At 62.0% G+C, this 12,826-nt stretch overlaps 1 protein-coding gene and 1 long non-coding RNA gene across 2 annotated transcripts in view; one reads left to right on the forward strand and one right to left on the reverse strand.

The window, feature by feature from the left end:
* Nucleotides 1-2,126: 2,126 nt before the first annotated feature.
* Nucleotides 2,127-7,008, reverse strand: LOC139186863 (uncharacterized). The gene is made up of 2 exons (XR_011570469.1): nucleotides 6,904-7,008; nucleotides 2,127-2,526 (listed from the first exon to the last, which is right to left on the reverse strand). It is a non-coding gene; the product is annotated as an uncharacterized lncRNA (long non-coding RNA).
* The window catches only part of KCNK9 (potassium two pore domain channel subfamily K member 9), a 109,358-nt gene continuing 102,552 nt past the window's right edge, over nucleotides 6,021-12,826 (forward strand). Inside the window, exon 1 of the mRNA XM_070802400.1 lies at nucleotides 6,021-7,132. Coding sequence (XP_070658501.1) covers nucleotides 6,463-7,132 — 670 coding nt within the window. The 5' untranslated portion in view covers nucleotides 6,021-6,462. The remainder of the gene's footprint in view (nucleotides 7,133-12,826) is intronic.

Below are 12,826 nucleotides of genomic sequence, written 5' to 3' on the forward strand. Positions count from 1 at the left end.
TTTTATTATGAAGGAGAAGAGCTGGGTTCAACAAATGTTGAACGTCTCTCTATGGGTGTTTAACCATTAGTTCAGGCCCTGGGTGATGAGGAGGTGACTGAGAAAGGTCACCGATGCCATTTCCTGGCCACCGCTATGTCGTTCTCAAATCCATTTCATTAATCTAGTCAGCAAACGCCCAGGAGCCTCTGCTCTGCCAAGCGCTGGGTACCCAGCAGCGGAGGTCGGGGACAGGATGCCCCTCCCCCTGCCCAGGAGCCCCGCTGTGGGCGTGGACACGCGCCCTCCCATCTCCTGGGCCTGGTTTGGGAACAGCCTCTTGCAGGTACTGGCCCTGCTGCCCTGGCCTCAGTTAATGAGACCCTCCTGGTGGGCACAGGGTTTGGGTTCCTCCATCTGTCCCCCTCGGGAGCTGTCAGCTGGTGAAGCTTCTGCCGATGGCCTGATTGATCCTGGCAGTGCTGAGGCTCCGTGGGGAAAGCGATGGAGCTATTTATGGATCAGGTATGGAGCTGGGCAGTTGTTCAGGCCGCATTAAGAAGCCTGAAATCCATTAATCACGTTTCCTCCAGTAAAGCAAGGGCATGTGAGTGCGGCGGGCACTGGGGGCCGTCCTTGGTTTGAAGGAAGGGGCCTTGGCCTGGCCTTGCCTCCGCCCTCATTCGCATGTCAGCCCAAGTCCCAGGGAGCGTTGGCCGGCTCCTCATTGACTAGATGAAATTCCCACTCTTAAAAGTCTTCTGACTCTGGGGGCACATCCGGAGCTCTGATTCCGCACACTGATTGTTCCTGCAACAGTTTATAGAGTGCGATCTCCTAGGCGTCTTTGCCCACCCAGCCGCAATTTGAGACCCCACTGCACACGGAGAACGCTGGGGCTCAGAAACCTCATGTGAGACCTCTTAGGGCCCACGTCTCAAGGAGGAGCCCTGCCCAGTTTGGGGCGCACGTCCTCACATCACCTGCTGATCAATATTCAGGGAAGCTGGAAGTCCAACAACCAGAAGCTCATGGGCTGTGACAGTTCACTCTCTGAACAACCTCCCTGGCCCCCGATATGACCTCCTGGAACCCTCTGGGCACACTGAGCCAGGCCCAGTCTCAGTTTCCCTTTTGTGTCATGGCTCTGCCTCTTGTGTCTCAAACCCTGGGCCCCTTTCCTGCCCTCCTTCCCCAACTCTCGCCGCATCAGCCCTGCGGCTGGCCCTGGCCTCTCTGGGTCTAATCACAGAGCCAGTGAAGTCACTGTGAGCCCTTCCTGGGTACCAAGGACTGGGCTGACCCTCCCTCTTCCTTCGCAGCCTTGCAGCCTGGGCTGGAAGAGAAGGGCATGGCCTCCCAGCTCCTAGCACGTTCCACCAAGCACTTGCAGTCATGGTCACTGCCCCAAGTGTGGAGCCTTGGCCTTATCACCAGCCAATGGGATGCCGGTGGCCTCACAGGGTCAACATGAGTACTTGGTGCCCCAGCTCAAGCTGAACACCCAGCAGGTGCTCGAGAAAGACTCCCTCGGGACCATCACAGCAGGGGCCATACACCATTATCGTGGTGCCACTCTCAATCAAGAGCTTCTCATGGCCCCCTCTGTCCTCCTACAATGGGTGTAAACTCTCCTTTGCCATGGGGCCAGATTGGTGATGGCCCTGAAAGGAAACAGGGGAGTACTGAGCCCAGAATGAACCCTGTGTGTGCACCTGTGTTCAAGATTCTCAGGCTGTAACAACAGATCCTGACCTAAGACAGGGCTGGGGTTGATTAACAATGTCTGCGGCAGGCCCAGGTCAAGGGAAGGCAGCCCGTATGCTAACATCAGTGAGCTCAGCCTTGGCGCCACTCCCCTCTCCGAGCTCACTGCTTCCTGCTTGAGCTCCTGTTCCCTCCTGCCCTCTCTTCCACCTTTGTCTTTTGTGTTCTTTCTCCTTCACTGCACTGGACCCCCAGGGGCATCAGGGTCACGCCTAAACCTTGGGCACTTTGGGGTCCTGGCAGGTAACCACCTTTGCCATCTGCATAGCTTTTTTTTTTCCCTTTCACTCTTTTGCCTCTAGTTCTTCCTGCCCTCCTATGAGAGATCCCGCTTGGGGCAGTGACCTCAGACCTACTGGCACATGAATTCAACTCTGCTCTTTAGTCTTTAACAAACATTTATTGTATACCTTGGGGCTTCCCTGATGGCTCAAATGGTAAAGAATCTTCCTACAATGCAGGAGACCTGGGCTCTATCCCTGGGTGGGGAAGATCCCCTGGAGAAAGTGAATGGCTACCCACTCCAGTATTCTTGCCTGGAGAATTCCACGGACAGAGGAGCCTACTGTGTGGCAGGTCCGGTGTGACTGAGTTGATGCTGGCATAGCTCCTGCCCTCAAGGAACTCACTGACTGGCAGGGGTGGTGTGACTGGCACTGAAGGAGTCACGGGATATAAGTTAGTGCAGGGATGCAGGCGCCTGCCTCATCCAGCCTGGGGACAGGGGAAGCTTCTGGAGGAGATGCCAGAGCTGGATCTTGACGACGAGGAGAGGAGAGCCTGAAGGGGCATGAAACGGTAATGAGGTGGAGGGAACAGCAAGAGCAAAGGCAGGGAGGAGTGAGGATTGGAAGAGGCCGCTGCCCTGGGCACTGGCCCCGCCCCATGGCGGGACCACCCACAGACTCATCTGTTGATGGGGAAGGGGCGCTGGACCGGAAGTGAGGTCCACCTGACTGGCTGGCCTCCCTGGGTGAGGCAGGGTAGTGATTCTAACCCCAGGGGCTCTGGACACCTCACCATGTGTAGAGAACCGAGAAAACAAGTAGGCAGAGTTATAAAACCATGATATTATCTATTATCTAATCAGATACACCTGGCTTTACTAAAGACACTAATGGCCAGGGAGGCCCAGGGTCAGTTCCCCGGAGGAGCACAGACAGGCTGCCAGCGCACAGGTCTCCTGGGCACCAACTCACAGTGGCCTAAACCAAACAGTGAATGAAGCATTTGCTCCGGGGAGATGGCCTGCAGCGTTCCTCCACCCTCAAGACCTGAGCGGCTCCTCAAGAAATGCTTTCCCTGGGCTCTCATTGGCTAGGAGGTGAGCCACGCCCAGCCAATCACTGCAGGCTAGGGGATCCTGGCCGACTGGCCATACCTGGGATCTGGATCCACCTCCAGGCTGAGCTGGAGTTGGTGTTCCCAGACCACGGGGCAAAGAGGGAGGTGGTCTCTGCAGACCCACGTCCAGCAGCCTGCTTTCTGGACTGAGCAACCCACAGGGCTATAGCTGAGTGACTGCCGCGGGGATGAGTGTCTGGGGTCAGGGAAGGTGTCAAGACCCAGGCTCTGCTCCAGGTAGCTAACCTCCCCCTGCAGGTCAAGACCATGGCAGGACAGGGCAGTGTGGGTGCTGGGGGGACAGACCAGGGAGCCCTCCTCTTTCTTTTCTCCCCAATCAAGAACCCTCCAGAGGTCCGGCTCCCAGGCTTGTGTCTCTGGAGTCTAAAGGCTGTATTTGGAAGGGGAGAGGAAAGAAGGACCCTTGTCTGGGAGTGGTCTGGGGCTCTTCGTGGCACTGAACTTGGGGTCGGACGGCGGCCAGCCAGGTCCTTGAAGGAACGCAGGTCAGAAGCCAGGAGGAAGTTCAGTGCTGGTTCTGGACCCGAATTGCCTAGCAATTTACAGGTGGAAGCGTTCCCATCTGTAAAACAAGCGGTTCTGACTAGTTCGTCTCTGAGGTCCCTTCCAATGCTGCACACAAGGCTGCTCCGTTTGCCTGAAAGGTTGTAAACTGAATAAAAGTGGCTCCCTACGAAGCTTGGAATCCGTGGGTGGACAGCTTCCATCCCCCGCTCCCGCACCTGCCAGCGGGGACAACTTGGACTTTTCCTACCAGGGGTTGACTCAAACCGGGCGACCTGTGGGTCGGAGTCCGCTGCCCCCTGGTGGCGTCCGGGCGGCTTCCGGACGGCGTGGGCCCGACGGCTGTGACTCAGGGGTGGCGCCGCGGCCGCGCGGCGGGAGGCCCGGCTGGGGTTCCGCCGTGGGCCGAGCCGCCACGGCGCAATTAATTACCAGCTGCTGGGAATCCTTGTCGCCCGCTCGCGGTGACTCACCGGGCGGTCAGGCTCATTCGCCGAGCGCGGGGGCCTCGGTTTCCAAAATGAATTTCGGGGAGCGCGCCCGCTAGCGGGTGGGGCTCCCCGCCCCCGCGCCCGAGGGCGAGCTCGGACCCAGAGGGGACCCGGCGGCCCAGACGTCGCCCGCAGCGCGGGTTCCCTTCCCCGGTACGCACGCCCGGGGCACAACCACCCGCAAGTCCCCAAAATGTGGTTGACAGCATTCCAGCCGGGGAGCCTCCGTGGGTCCCCAGACTCTCTTGACCCTGAGTCCTGTGAACAGGGAGCCCAGCACGGCCCGAGGGGATGCTCTGCAGGGATCTGGGCTCCTGGAGCGAGATGAGCGAGGGTTGAGTTTAATTCCCTGGCCTAGAGTCCATGGCTAGCTTCTGCTCCGTTTTTTTAGCCCGCCGCCCGGGGGAGGCGCCCCTTCCCTCAAGTCTCCCCTTTCTTGGCCGAGGTCCAAGGGAAGGGGCGCCCAGGGGTCTCCGCGACTCCCGCTTGCCCCTTCGGGCTTCATTGCTCAAAAGGCTATTAAAGGGGCTGGTGATCGAGGAAAACTCCCTCGACGACCTGAGGGAAGACGGGGGTGGGAAAGAGGGCAAAGGGGGCTGAAACAGAAGGCGAGTCGAGGCGAGCGAGGGCTCCTCTCTGGGCTCAGCGAGCAGCTGCGCCCAGGCCGAGTCCCGGGCTTCCTCCCCAGGCTGGCCGGGAGAGGCGCCGTCGCGAGGGGCGGAGAGCCGCGGGGAGGGTCAGGGTTGAGTTACGGGGGCACCCCGCGCCCAGCCTAGGGGAACTAAGGAGTGTTTCTCGGAAAAGCAACAGGAAGCGGACGGGGGAAAGCGGCGTCCTCCCCAGCGGCCCCATCCCAGGAGCCGCGGCTCCTGCAATCCTCAGCGCTCCCCGGCCGGGGCTGGGCCGACCGGCCGGCGGCACCCTCCGGATCCGACGCGGCCCTCCGGATCCCAGCGCGCCAAGAGGAGGTGCATCCAGACCCATGACACACGCCCGCGGCCAGGTGGCTGACCCCGGGGGAAGCCGCGAGCGGCGGCGCGCTCCCCTCGGGCGTCCGCGGACCCGCCCCTCGTGCTCCCACTCTCCGCTGGATTTCTCCTCTCCCTTAAGCTGCCTGTCTGCCTTCTCCGGCTGCATGCCGTCTCTGTGTCCGAGTCCGGGTCTCTCAAACTCTCCGCCTCTCGGGGAGCTGGACTCGAGCCGCCCGAGAAGCCTCATTTATCCTCCCATCCCCCTGCCAAATCCTGTCGGCGCTCCGCCCCCCACCCCCACTCGGGCGACACCCGGCCCTCCGCCCGCCTCCGCCCCCTCCCGGTGCCACCGGGCGCCCCTCCCCGGCCCCCTCCGCGTGCGCCCTGCGCCGCGCTCGGTCTGCAGCGGGAGCCGCCGCCGCGGCTGCCTCGCCAGCTGGCTGGGGACCAGGCGGGAGGTGGCGCACCCAAGAGGCTGCGGGAGGGGGGAAGGAGGAAGGGAGGCCGGGCCTCAGCGTAGCCCGGCCCCCGCCCCCCGTGGCCCTCCCGCCGGAGCCGGGCTGCCACGCGCGCGCGCGCGCACACACACACACACATACACACACACGCGCGCCCGCGCGCGCATACACACACTCACTCACACGGGCACACATACGCACAGACACACGCACACACACTCGGGCTCCCTCCGGCGCGCACGCACGCAGCGCTCCAGGCAGACCAGCGCTGCGGCCGCCTCCCCGGACGCCGGAGGGCCCCGACCCCGGCGCGGCTCATGCGCCCGCGCCCACCCCGCATCTCCGCGAGGCCCGCGGGACCCCTCCCGCCGCCGCCGCCGCCGCGCCCGCCGCCCCCGGAGGAGCGGACTGGCCGACCGCCGCCGCGCCGTCCCCCGGCCGCCCCCGAGGCCGCTCCGCCGCGGGCCCTGCCGCCCGGGGGCCGCGCCCCGCTCCCGCGCCTCGGGGGCTGAGCCCAGCAAACTTCGCAGAACGGCCGACGCCTGGCGGGGACCCCGCCGCGTCCCGGGGCGCTCGGGTGGACGCAGGGCGCTCGGACCTCCGGGCAGCCGGCCGCCCGGCCCGCTGCACCTGCTCGGCCCCTTCCCGGATCGCTGGGGACTCCGGAGACGCAGCCACTTCGCAAACTTTTTCACCCCCCTTCAAAGGGGGGCGCGGAGGGCTAAAGGGGGAAGGAGGTCCCGCGGGGCGCGCGCAAACCTGCGGGCTCCTAGCTGGGCGCCGCCTCCCGGGAGCCGGACCCGGAGGGGCGCGGGCCCCGGCGGCCGCGCTCCGGCTCCCGCTCCCGCCCCTGCTTTTCCGGCGGGAGCGGGGGGCGGGGTGCGGAGGGCAGCGAGGCCCTCGCGGTGCCCGGCGGGGCCGCCGTGCATGGCCCTGCGCAGTGGGGCGGGCTGTTTTGGCCGGGTCTGGCGCAGGGTGTCGGGGCTCCCGGACTCCTGGCCCCGGCGCTCCAGCAGCCTCCTGTGCCTGTCCGCCTTCTCGCCGGAGCCCGGGCCCGCGCCGCCCCTGCCCCGCCAGCCGCCTCGCGGTGGCAGCGGCTGTGGCGGCCCCGGCGGAGGGGGGCCCCCCCAGCCTCCCCGCCCCCCGCCTCCCCGCTGCTGCTGCTGCTGCTGCTGCTGCCGCCGCCGCTTACAACTTGGAGGCGGCGGCGGCGGCGGAGGAGGCGGCGGCGGCGGCCGCCGGGCGCTGCAGTGGGACGCGCGCGGCTGCGAGCCTGCGGGACATGCCCCCCGCGCCGGCTCCTTGCTGGCGGCCATGAAGAGGCAGAACGTGCGGACTCTGTCCCTCATCGTCTGCACCTTCACCTACCTGCTGGTGGGCGCCGCCGTCTTCGACGCCCTCGAGTCGGACCACGAGATGCGCGAGGAGGAGAAACTCAAAGCCGAGGAGATCCGGATCAAGGGCAAGTACAACATCAGCAGCGAGGACTACCGGCAGCTGGAGCTGGTGATCCTGCAGTCGGAGCCACACCGCGCCGGCGTCCAGTGGAAATTCGCCGGCTCCTTCTACTTTGCCATCACGGTCATCACCACCATAGGTAAGAGCTGGGCGCGCCGCCGCCCGGCTCCCCGCGTCCCGGGAGGAGTCCGGGGAGGCGGCTGAGCGCGCAGCGCAGGGCTGGGTGCGGGGCGCCGAGGGTTAAACGCCGCCTGTCGCCGGCGCGAGGGGGGGGGCCCTTCCCGCAGCGCCCCCTCCTCTCCGGGAGCCCCCCGCCTCTCCTGCGCCTCCTCGCCGGCCTCACCCCTCGCGGACCCCACCCGGGGCTCTCCTCCGCGCCGGTGTCTGGACCGGGCGTGCGAGCCCGGAGCGAGCGTGCCGAGCCTAGAGGGCGGAGGCGCCACTTTTGCGAAGAGAGTGGAGCGCTAAGAATAATCCCGTAGCAGACACCCACCCACCCACCGCCCCGGCGCGGGCTGGGCTGCGCGGGGCTCCAAGCCTTACACTTACTACCTCTCCCGGAGTTGGAGAGGGCTGCCTTGGCACTCGCGGCGCGGAGACCGACTCAGATGGCCCGGGCACTGCTCTTGGAGCGTGGGAGGCGCTGACCCTCGCCAGCCTTCTCCGAGCCCACATCTTAGCTTTCCTCCCTCCTGGCTCCTCTTGTTCCAGGGCTGGAGCCCGGGTGTGCCAGGCCCCTGGCAGGAGAGAGTTTGCTGTTTGGTGATGTGGAGGGCGGGGGGTTGGGGGGAGACTAGGGGGCCGTGACAGCCCTCTGAAAGGCTCTAGGGGGGGGGGGGCTGGGGTGGGGTGGGGACAGGACCAGTCCACCCCTGGGCTGTGAGGGTGGGTGAGGCAAGTGTGCTTACTGCTGAGAAGCTGGGGAAGTTCTGGCCCGGTTCAGGGAGAGAGTCCAGTTGGTACATCCTGTGGGTTCTGAGCCCAAAGGCACTGCCCACCAGGCAGTCTCTGGGGGCTTCCTAGGGCAGGACCCCCACCGAGGCCTAGGTGTTTGGAGAACTGTGTCTATCACACTTCAAGAGGTGGGGGAAGGAGTAGGTCTCTGTAGCCCAGTGGAGGTGGGGACCCTTCCCCATGGAGGCAGGAGGTAGGGTGGCGTCTCTGGTTTGCAACTTGTCCCAGCGCGGCTTCCAGCCTCTCCACGGCCACCCCCTTGGACCTGTCGGGGCCACCGCGTTGGCTCACGGCCATCACTCTTTTGACCCCCTCCACGTATTTGTGCCCCTGCGCCCTGAGCAAAGGCCCCTTCTCTCCCCAGCCTCTCATTATCCCTCCTGCCTGACTTCTCTGGACCTCTTTCTCTGATTTTTCCTTCCCTTGATATTTTCCTTTCTCTGGAAAGCTCTGCATGCTGCAAAAACAGTATTTCTCAGTGCCATATGCAACAGGAAGCGCCAGCACAGGACGGCTTGTCTTTCCTTCTTGGTTGAAAAGACTTTGTAGAGAGTCATCTTGTTTGAAATGTTTAATTCATTGGTGTAGGTTTCTATGTTTTCAGAAGGAAATCGTCCTTCTGTTGTCAGCAGAACCAGCTTTGCTCCCTCTTGCCACACGCCCTTGGCCCTGTGGCCAAAACACAGAAAAGTCCTTCCTTTCCCACCCTGTGCTTCCAGCTCCCGAAAGGGCCAGCCGGCCAGCGTTTCTGTCTTTAAACTTTCAGCGTGAGCTGTGGCCAAGACACACATGTGCAGGGTGGCAATCTTGTGGGGCAGGGGCCTGCTTGTGGGAATGTGCCCCCCCGCCCCCACAACCGACCGCCCCGGGGGAGGGGAAGAACTCATCATTCCTGGAAGGGCCTTGGGTGATGTAGACTCAAAAGAGATAAAACCTGCGGGCATACCAGCCTCCAGGAGTGACAGGAGCCCAGGATACCTCGCTTGGGCTAGTCCTGAGAATTGAATTGCAGCCTTGGTGAGATGGTGGTTGGAGTTACAAATCAAACCCAGAGATGGTCCATTTACCTGATCAGGTTCTTGTCAATTGCACTGATTGATTCTGATTGGTGGTTCTGGACATGTGCTTCTAACAGTTCGGGCTCCAAAGACAAAGAGTCGAGACAGGGTGGCCGAGTGGATCTTAGCCAGAGGTGCGGGTGGGATTCCAGTCAGCACAGGAGAAGGGGCCGCTGATGACTGGGTGACGTTTTCTCAGTTCTTTTGTTGAATTTCCAACTGATTTTCCAGCAAGAAAGGTTGGAATATATGTGTAAGGTTAGGAAGACAAGACTGTCCTAACAGCATTTCCCTGCCGTGGAAAGATGCCAAAGCTGGAGCCCACTGACCAGGCTTGGAACCTGAGGCCGGTGAGACCTGGAAGACCATGGCGCACGTCGGGTGGGCTGGTTCCTGACTCCTAGCCTCAGTTACCCCCACCTGTAGGAGGACTGTGACTTGGGAACACCTACGGGGGTGATTCTGAAGGACCAGTGGCCAGTGCAGTCACCTGGTACAGTGCTGTCTGCAGTTAGTAGGTGAGAATCCAGGAATTTTGACATCAGCCTCAGATTCTCCCCTAAGAAGCTGTTTAGCTCTGAAGAGCTCGCATTTGCAGGAAACCAAGCACCTTTCTAGTTAATTTCTGTTTTTTTTTTTTTAATATAAATGTAAATTAAGGTTCTCCTAGGCCTAGAACAAAACCCAGCCCCAAGCCAGGCCCTCTGAGGAGCCATCTCCTATCAGATGGTGATGTTGATGAGTCAGGTGCGTCTTCGCAGGATTCTTTTTCATCTCACCTTGAGCGGTTTCTTGAGCCTGTGTGCTCCAACTTCTAGTTCCAGCCTCCAAGGTGGGGCAGGTGCCACCCGCACCCGCTCCCGCTCTGCTAATGAACCCTGCTTCCCGGATGGATGCACTTATTAGCGCCCTCGGTGAAATGGATTTTAAGAACACGTATAATGACCACTTTGCCTTGGATCCGTGGCCACCGTCTTCGTAAGAGGCTTTGCTGGGCTCTCATGCCGACCACAGCCCCTGCTGTCCCGGGAGGCCCAGACTCAGCCAACTTTGTCCCGAGGAGGGACGAGCACAGGTCACACTGGCTTTGAGAGGGCAGACTCCCTTCCGTCGTTGATCCAGGTCTGGGTGCCATCTGTCCCTGCTCACTGCTTCTGAGGTCTGTGCCACTTGTAGCTACTGCCCAGTAGATCATGTTGGTTCTAAATTTGGCAAGTCCTAGGCCTTTGGAACTCTCCATCACGTCAAGATGAAAATCCTTCTGCACACCCTGCCGTGCCTGTCTGGTTCGCAGGAGGGTTGGACGCCCTCCCACCCCGCTTCCTGGGCTGTCGGGAGGAGCGGTGGGACTCGGCCTGGCAGGGCTGTAGGGTGCCTGGGCTGAGTTGCTCTGCTGGGGCTAAGGCCCGGGTGAGGAAGGAGCCCCAACAAACTTGTGCTTTTCCTACGGAGGCGCTGGAGGCCAAAATTATGTCCCACACTCAGCTACTACACCTGACAGCAGCGGGAATCTCGACACTTCTCTTCAGACTCTTCACATCTGTGTTCTAAGCTGTTACCACCTTCGGGATCATTAAGGAAGAAACTGTGCTTAGAATTCTGATCTCATTTGGAGGATCTAAGAGGACGATTTAAAAACTGGTCCTCACAGGGGAAGGAGGGAGTGGAGGACGTGGGTTTATGTTTTTGCTGCTGTTTGGAGGAGGGGAGACTGACACGTGGTGGGGGGATCCCCCTAGCTAAAGGCGGGGTGGCTGCTGCAGGAACCAAGGTGATCGGCTCAGGGAGCGGGTCTCTGGTGGGGAGTGGGACACTGTCCCTGCTCGAGGTCCCCTGAGAATGTGGTGGGACATCCCCTTTCCTTGCTCACACACAGGACCTTGAACAGAGTTCTCACCAGGCGGCAAGTGTTTCCCGCGTCATCCTCTGGCGCTCCTGGCGCGGTGTTCTGTCCATAGTTCACAGCCTCGCTGTGCTGCCCCTGCCTGGCCTGTATTGCCTCTGAGGCTCTGGGACCGTCTAAGATGATAAGATAAGGTCTGGCCTTGAGGCAGGAGCGGGGCTGGAAACCCACACAGTTGGGTACCGTCCAGCGGGAAACGCAGGGACAGCTGAATTCACTTAACCCTTCCCGTGCCACTAGCAGGCACCCTGAGTTGGTGAGTCTCTGCTGGCCTTCGTCCTCCAGGACACTTGGCTTCCTCTCCACCCCTCATTGCCGCTGCCCTCAGCGCCTCCTCCAGCTCTAGCATTGTGGATGCCATTTATTCTGCCCCGGGGGAAGTGTGTCTTTCCTGGCATGCTGGGGCCCATATAGAGCCTCACATGGAGTGGGCACCTCCAGGAGGACCCTGGATGGGAGCAGGACCCCTGAGTACACAGCTTCCACACACGTCACCCCTGAGGTAGGAGGGAGCATTGCCCCACTTTACAGATGAGCAAACTGAGGCCCAGAGGAGGCAGTGTGCACTGGGGCAGAGGGCCCAGAACTCCTAGTCAGGATCCCCTCACTGCCAGCTCCAAGTACGGATTCCACCAGGAGCCAGGGACGGGCCTGTGGAATGTTCCATCTGTGTCCTTCTGCTTCTCCCTTTGCCTCCAGCAATCCTGCTCAGCCAGACTCAGGTGGAGGCCTGGCCACCCACACACAGTGGGCTGGAGGGGAGGGCTGGGGTCTCCTCGTGACCTTGTGTGTGGCAGCGGGCTGGGTGTGGCTGCATGACAGGCCGTGCTGAGCTCCGCCTCCCAGGGCTGCCTGGACCTGGCCTTGCGCCCTGTGGCCCTGGCCCTTCAGCAAACGCGGCCTGTCTGTACACGGCCTGGGGGAGGCAGAGGGGTGGGTTCCCTGACTCGGGGCAACCTGAGACAGAGATGGCTCTCCTGAGGTGTAAGAGACACCACCACGCTGAGGGCTTCGAGATGGCAGGTACAGCTTGAGACCCCGTGTTTGGACACCTGTTGTCTTCATCAGCCTGGACTTTCACTAGCTAAGCCTGGGAAAGTTGGGGCAGGAGGTCAATCAGGCTTCCATGTACATATCCGCCTCTGTGGACCTGCGTCCACATCTCCGCCTGCCCACCCCATGCCCTCCCTCACCAAGACCTCGCTGCACCTGTGTTCACACCTGCCCTGCCCGTCCCCACGCACCTGTGTTCACACCTGCACCTGCCCGTCCTCACGCACCTGTGTTCACACCTGCACCTGCCCGTCCCCACGCACCTGTGTTCACACCTGCACCTGCCCGTCCTCACGCACCTGTGCTCACACCTGCACCTGCCTGTCCCCACGCACCTGTGTTCACACCTGCACCTGCCCCTCCCCATGCACTTGTGTTCATACCTGCCCTGCCCGTCCTCACGCACCTGTGTTCACACCTGCACCTGCCCGTCCCCACACACCTGTGTTCACACCTGTCCCCTCATCCCCACGCACCTGTGTTCACACCTATCCCTGCCCTTCCCCATGCGTGTGTTCACACCTGCACCTGCCCGTCCCTATGCACCTGTTCACACCTGTCCCTGCCCATCCCCATGCATGTGTTCACACCTGCACCTGCCCGTCCCTATGCACCTGTGTTCACACCTGCACCTGCCCATCCCCATGCACCTGTGTTCACACCTGTCTCTGCCCATCCCCAACGTCCTCCCTGCACCCGTGTGTCACACCCTACACACCCACGTGTGCATCCATCCTTTCCTCCGTGCTGTCGTTCGCTTGCTTGTTCACTCACTCCTCATTGCTCAGAGCACTCACTCAGCTCTGTTCATGGTTCACGCTTTCCTCTACCGGTGGGATGGTGCCTAGTTGCTCCCATGTGCAGA

This window comes from Bos indicus, chromosome 14 (assembly GCF_029378745.1).
Source record: "Bos indicus isolate NIAB-ARS_2022 breed Sahiwal x Tharparkar chromosome 14, NIAB-ARS_B.indTharparkar_mat_pri_1.0, whole genome shotgun sequence".
Lineage (NCBI taxonomy): Eukaryota > Metazoa > Chordata > Mammalia > Artiodactyla > Bovidae > Bos > Bos indicus.